Consider the following 7,042-nt stretch of genomic DNA (forward strand, 5'->3'; position numbering starts at 1 on the left):
TCTCTGGCTAATTTTCCTTTCACTGACCACTCAATTGCAGGCTCTGTTGATGAAGAACACCGGTTTTTTGCATTTCACGACTGGGGGATTTGCGTGTATGAGCCGACAACTTGCCGCCTCCATCACATGATTGAGGGAACCGATATTATTCCTGGAACTCAGGTGAGGCTGTTTCCAAACCTCTTTGCCCTTAACCAGCACTTTTCCATTCAGGAATATGTATGTGGTGGTCGGGGAACTTCATGTTCATGGGGAAGGGCGGTAGCGATTTCCAATCGGTACATTTACGCTTCTCAACCCACTCTGGATAGAATCCTGATTGTTTCCACTGTGCAAATGGCTGTGGTTGATGTTGTTGGTACCGATAAAGTCCCAGTGGAACTTGGGAAAGTGCTACATTTGGACCAACTGTGGCTCTTGAGCTGGCGCGAAGGAAATGACACAGGGATAAAAACCGTTCAGGTACCAAGATTTTTCGTTTGATGATTTCCTGTTTCTCACAGCGGGTTTGGTTTAGGTTATCAGGGATGCCGGACAAAAGAGGAAGCACCACACCGTTCATCCAGAGCCGATAGATGGACAGTTCGATATGGTGAAGGAACTGTTTTTGCCGTCATCTTTTCAGGTATAGCTGGCAAGGCAGCGCAAAGTTTTTCGTTTTGATTTTTTTGTCTCTGTGTCTTTTAAAACGGTGCTTAGATCGTTTTACGGATTTTTTGTGGCAATTTAACTAAGTTCTATAAGAGGTTTTCACTCTTTACGGACAAAACGCTTTTAAGCATGCATTTTTCTGTTATCTCAGATACTTAATTTTGTAAATTCATTTGTGTTAGCCGAAGGAATATGAGGCAGATGCAGACACAAAAATTCGGATTTTGGGTTATGGAAAACGAAAAGCTCTATAATCTAATTCATAAGCAAGTTATCCAGATTTCGACTAACATCAGCGACTAACACGGTTTCGTTTGCAGTTTTCCTTGTTTTTTTTTGTGGAAACCTTGAATTTATTTAAAAATCATGGTGATTTTCTAGATATTATCGCTGCTTGAAATTAAGTTAGAAAAAAATTTGAAAATATCAAACCAATGTAAATTGTATATTACATTTTAACTATTTTGAGGAAGCTTGTGTTGGCAAGAACTTGCGAGATGTTCGGCCCACTTTTCTCATTTATATGCTGAATCTGGAACAGCTTTGCCACCAAAATGCCCATTTTTTTGCTAAGAACCGAAAATTATCATAAAATTATAAAGTTAATTCACATATGAGCGGATTAGTGAGTCAACAACAACGCAGAATATCATTGATATCGCTCAAAGAAAATTTAAAATTAGATGCAAATTCAGCTAATAATGATGTACTTTTAGGAGATTTCACATTACACTTATAAATATGGATACGTAACTCACTCTAACCAACGAGGCTTGTATAAATTGGATTTGGAAAACTTGAGATACACCAGATCTGTGGATTTAACGCCTTATAACTGCGTTCCGGAAGAAATTCAATTTTCAGCTTTATGTAAGTGAAGTGTGCTCTAATAGTTAAGAGTTGATACTAAGCTGGTTATAAGCTGGAAAATGAAGCAAAAAATTGCCTGAATGACCTCAAATCATGCAGTAAAATATCGTTTTTGTTATGTTAAAGTTTACTTTTTGCGCCACTTGTTAATTCCAATCAAAAGGGATGCAAACTTATATTTATTCAAGGGTTGAACTAAACTTCAACCCCGATCATACTCACTATAATACAAGTTTGCATCTTCTTTGATAGGATTGTCTTCAGTGCGTACACACCCACTTCCGTCTGGTCTGTTAATAGTTGATTATACGGAAAAAATTGCCTTTCACTTGAAAGCTTTTATGGAACATAAATAATTGTACTCCTCAACACTAGCAGTTCCTCAAACTATAAACAACTGAAATATAAACTGCTACTTTCCCTGCTACTAAAACCCCTTTGATTATAGATGGATTCGTTTTCATGGAATGCAAAGAACCGGTAACCAGAAAACCAACCGGGCAACTTGTTTTGGATTATTTAACAGACGCTGTTATATCCACATCTGCCACTCTTTTTGGAAGACCCTACATTTCTCCGGATTCGCGAAAGTTGGTAACTTTCGATCGAACTCCCACTGGCTCTACTTTAATCGTGCAAGAAATTAAAGGTAAAAATAGCAATATAAATGCCGAAGCTTGAATTATGCCAAGTTGTTTCAGGGCACGGTCTCGAGTTTCTGTTCGATGTGAAAACCACTCTGAACATCTCAGATATCACTTTCTATCCGAGTCAAACCACGCACAGCTACGATTTGTATGCTAGCGGACAGAACAAAGAAGATTTGCTGTTTGTTAATCTGAATACTGGTAAGTAAAATAGGGTGAGGAAAAGGCGACACTTTAAATGCGCTTTTAGGAAAAGTGGAAATTATCACTGGAGTGGGAATAGCATCAACAACATCCACATGGAACAACCCAGCCAGGCCCATAACAACTGCTGGTCGATTTGGAGCCTTCCTGGCCAGTCCCAGTAATCATGCTCTTTTTATTATCAATGGACAGTCCAGGACTGTAAATTGCGAAATTAGCGCAGTCGCCAAACCCTCGCAGATCGTATGGATAACTCAGATATATCATTAGAAGTTATGTTTCTAGGACAGTGTTGTATATTATTTCTATAGCATCAAAAGCTCAATTTTCTGAAGCAATTCTTCATTTGCAGGGTTTTTATTAACTCCATAATACTCAGCAGCCGCAGAAATTGAAAAGATAAATCATTATAATATTTTTGCATATCAACTTGGCATTCCATTTACTTATCAGTGTGTACATATTAACGCGGTCACTTAACTTATGGGAAGAAAATGTATTGTTAAAGTATTTACAATTTCTATGAAATGAAACATGAATAATCTATAAGTTTTAAATTAGGTGGGTATCGTAGGGAATAAGAACATTTATCACCGTTTCCAAATTTATAAACTTATGCTTGAACGACTTACTTATAAAAATATTTAAAACACCATAACTTATTTATGATTGAAAAATAAAAGAATTGTTTAACAACGTGCTTAAGTTAGTTTTGCAATTGATTGGTCAAATGTTTAGATCATGTATGTTCAAACTCGTACCTATTCATGTATATAAATCTATTCTGACAAGCTTTGCTGTATACATGGCATAGAATATTTTTGTGAAAAATTAGGTATTAACATTTTTATTCCTGTTAAATGATGTCTAAAGCTAAGTTGTAGTTAAGTAGAAGTTGCAATTGATCAGACTGATTCTTTTCAAGCAGATGAGAAAAACAACAAAGTGTTATATTTTGTTTATCCGTTTATAGACTAGACGTAAATAAAGCCAAAAATGTTTCACTTACTATTATTAGTTGGAAACTAATCTATTAATAAACTACGTTATAAATATGTATAAAATAGGTATGTTATAAATGGCGAAGTGTGTAGGTTTTTCTTTCAAATTTGAAATTATGCCAGAGAAACCAAGTTTATGCTTAGCTTTATTAGTTAATTGTAGTCGACATCACATAGGAAAATGTTTCTGATGTTCAAATTATGATATTGTTTTGCTAAAATAAATCTACAATTAATTGCTAGTTTTATTCAGGCAAAACTAGAGGTAAATGCTTCAAATGCTGCTGGAAATAATGTTTCCTTCGGGAAATTCCTTAGTAAGGAAGAATCGCTGGGTAGGGTGTAGATCGATGATACATTTTTTTGACCAAGCGAATGATTGATATTTAATAAGCATCTAGACATTTGCAGCTCAGGATTTTCCAGAAGCGGTTAATAAATAAATCGATATTATTAAATATGCAGTTTGGCGAATGAACGTTACATATTGATTAAATGTAGGTTAAAGGTAATTGGAATTTAAATGCTAAAGATGAAGTAGAAACAAAACGTTTTTTTAAATTTATGTTTGATTCTGCTGTAAGTGGTTTGCATTATTTAGTAAGGTGTTTTAAAAAGTATGCACATATACACAAAAAATCATGAATATTTTCATATAAACAGACTGTTTAAAACTCGTGAATTTTCGGGCTATTACACAATATATTTGATCCATTTTGAAAGTTGCCAAGAAGTATGTTTCCTGACCATCCTAAATTGGCAATTCGTCAATTTTTTTCATTTTTCAACTCATTTGCCGCGGTTTATATTCTTCAAAATTTGCTACTGATTTTCTACTAAACAAAATCGAAATTAACTTTATTGGCGGTGCGATTGATGCTTTCCCCACAAGCCAATTAAACAAGTCATCTAAAAGTGATAAAATAAGCAAAAAACATTAAACGACTAAATAAAATCGATGAAACGAAACAAAGATGCGAAGGCAAAATCGATATTGACTGCTACCTTAAAAACGAAAAATCGACATGATTATACTCTTCAGGTATTCAAATATTTATGGACTGCATTACATTTGAATTTAAAGTGCAGACCCTGCTCGTTTCCAATACTTGATCGCTTCAACATTTAGGAAACAAAGAACGATGTTTTTGCGTCGATCTGCAAAGACGTTCTTGCAATGGTTGACGATTGAAACTATTCACCCTGCTTTCCATCTGATACATATTTAATGGGTTTGCAATCTGATGAAAAGATGTTTATTTGCCATTAAATAAATGGCTTCAGAAGATTCTCATCATACCTGTTTGCTCTAGTGAAATATTTGGATAACGTTTGTGAGCAAAAGAAGCATTTGTTGAGCAATGAATAATTAACAAGCAAATGTCGAATTTTAAGCTTTCAATAGCGTTGTGTTGCTCATTTTCCTTCACCCTGACTAAACCGCATAGCAAATAATTGATGGCTTGCAATTACCTGTTCCATGAATGATTGCACTTGATAGTTATCCCCTTTTTTCGCTTATTACCCTATTATTTTCCTTCTTTATTCTCTCTGGTTGGAGAATATTGCATATTTATGCAAATTTCGAAATAACTTGCTCAGGGCTAATAAAAATCGTGGGGTTTTAAAAATACCTGCCTCGAGAAGGAATTATGTGCTCCAAGAGAGGCGAAGTTGAAGAGTAGATTATTACATTAGAAAACTGTTGTTGAACTGACTTTTGCTGCTTTGTCTCAGGAAAATAAAGGGCTGCTGTTAGTAGGAGTTACGGCAGGAAAATTGCAGACTGACTCTTTATATCAACTTTTTCCAGCAAAATGATTTGCGTTTTGTTGTGATGCTTTGGAAAAAAATACAATAGTCTCACGAAACACTACAGGAAATTTAGTGCAATTCCTGCACCCGCGATAACTATGCAAATGGCCAGAAATATTTACATTTTACTTTAGCACCTTTCGAGTCGCTCTAGGGGCTGTTGCACTCTGTCATGATTTCCTTTGAAATACAAATCGGAGAATACATAAACCATTAGCAGGAATAGCCTGAAACATGCAGGCTTTGGAACGGCGAATTTATCGAATTTGTTCCGGGAAAAACACTTGAACGTCTTAATCCAAGTCGTAACAGGGCAAAAAGTTCCATTAATATAACCCACGAGAAATGTACAAGTTTTCTGCAAAATTCCAGCAAATCTCGCATGCGCTGTTTGCATTTCTGCTAAATCAGTGGATTTCTTTGCTATCGCCAGGCTGAATAAAATCCAATTTTTCAAAATTGCTTAGATGTAGTATTTCAAGTCGATCCGTGAAAGGCAACGCGGGCACAGAAAAATTGCAAATGCCAGTCAAATGAAAAGCAATTACAAAATATCATCTCTGCATTTTTACTAGAGAGGCTTCAGTTGGGAGTATTTCAATTAATCCTTCACAGAGTATTAGAAAATTAAACATCTCCTATACTGCGATGGAAAAATTTGATTCAAAGAATATGTCTTGAAGGGAAAAAGTTAATCAATGTCTTAAATTAACGACTTTTGTTGCTTAATGATCCCGATCCGAAAATCCGCGCTCAGTAATATATTGGCGCAAAAACTATCCTACTGCACCAAGTGTAAAATTATTCCTAATTTGAATTTCTGAATATACTTCCAAGTGTTCCAGCCCTCATGTCTTTCCTATTTAATGCAGCTTTAAACCCGACTTTATCGCGTTTAATTTCACAAATTAATTGTTTACATGCGTCATTTCATTAATAAGGGCGAATTCGCTTACATTATGAGCGTTTGGGAAATAATTCCATAATACAAAGCGGGAAATTGCCTCGTAGAAGCCAATATTTCAGCAAAACGAGCGTGACATTTGTCGTCGACATTTTAATAAACATAAAAGTATTTACTGCTTTGTTTTAGGTGACTGTATTTTTGTACAGTGGAATTCAACACTGGCACGCCAACGCCACATAAATTAACTTGTAACAATTAATCACTGGACCCCAACTCAAATTTCCACCGCTGACTAGTTTCCTTTTATTATTATCATTATTAGTTCAGTGTATAAATGATGTCACACCCATTTTGCTAAAAATTATGCCGCCAAAATGGGGCGGTGGTTTTATATCAGGTGACTATTTTAATCAATCTAAACACGGAAAATACATCGTTACATGCCCGATCAGTTCACTCCATTGCAAGTCCTGATATCAAAAGGCGCTGGGAGCGGAACAATGATAAAAATGTAAAACTATTTAAATTAGTCCTCGAAAGAAATATTTTCATTAAACTCGTTGGCTCGATGTTAGGGTTGCCTGGCGAATTTAATTAAAAGGGGGTGCAATTAAACGAATTAGCAATTAACCAATTTAAAGTTTGGAGGCAGCAATTTGCGCTAATGTTATTTGATTTGTTCATCGTCAGTTAACGATTTTTGCGAAGATGTTTCTGGTTTCTTGCAGAAGCTTCTTTGCCCAAAATTTCACAAGGGACAATAGATTCGAAAAAATAAAATTTCTCAAAAGAGTTCCAAAGAGCGTAAATTTACACGATTGGGAAGCTTCTTAGGTCTAAAGCACTCAAAAATAGATAGCTAAGCGTTTAAACCTTCCTCAGTATTTTTCCTGCAGCAATAAATATTCCCTTCAGGATAATGTTAGACAAAAAATATAGTAGGTACA

The 7,042-nt window shown here is 35.3% G+C and overlaps 1 protein-coding gene across 1 annotated transcript in view; it reads left to right on the forward strand.

The window, feature by feature from the left end:
• Positions 1-3,609, forward strand: part of LOC109542193 (follistatin-related protein 5) — a gene marked incomplete in the record, with an annotated part of 40,701 nt that extends 37,092 nt beyond the window's left edge. Inside the window, 7 exon segments of the mRNA XM_048663797.1 lie at positions 41-162; positions 214-462; positions 518-625; positions 1,368-1,521; positions 1,970-2,170; positions 2,223-2,369; positions 2,419-3,609. Coding sequence (XP_048519754.1) covers positions 41-162; positions 214-462; positions 518-625; positions 1,368-1,521; positions 1,970-2,170; positions 2,223-2,369; positions 2,419-2,642 — 1,205 coding nt within the window.
• Between the last annotated feature and the right edge of the window lie 3,433 nt (positions 3,610-7,042).

The sequence above is a fragment of the Dendroctonus ponderosae genome, unplaced genomic scaffold (assembly GCF_020466585.1).
Source record: "Dendroctonus ponderosae isolate FM_Combo_2020 unplaced genomic scaffold, Dpon_F_20191213v2 Dpon_F_20191213_2, whole genome shotgun sequence".
Classification (NCBI taxonomy): domain Eukaryota; kingdom Metazoa; phylum Arthropoda; class Insecta; order Coleoptera; family Curculionidae; genus Dendroctonus; species Dendroctonus ponderosae.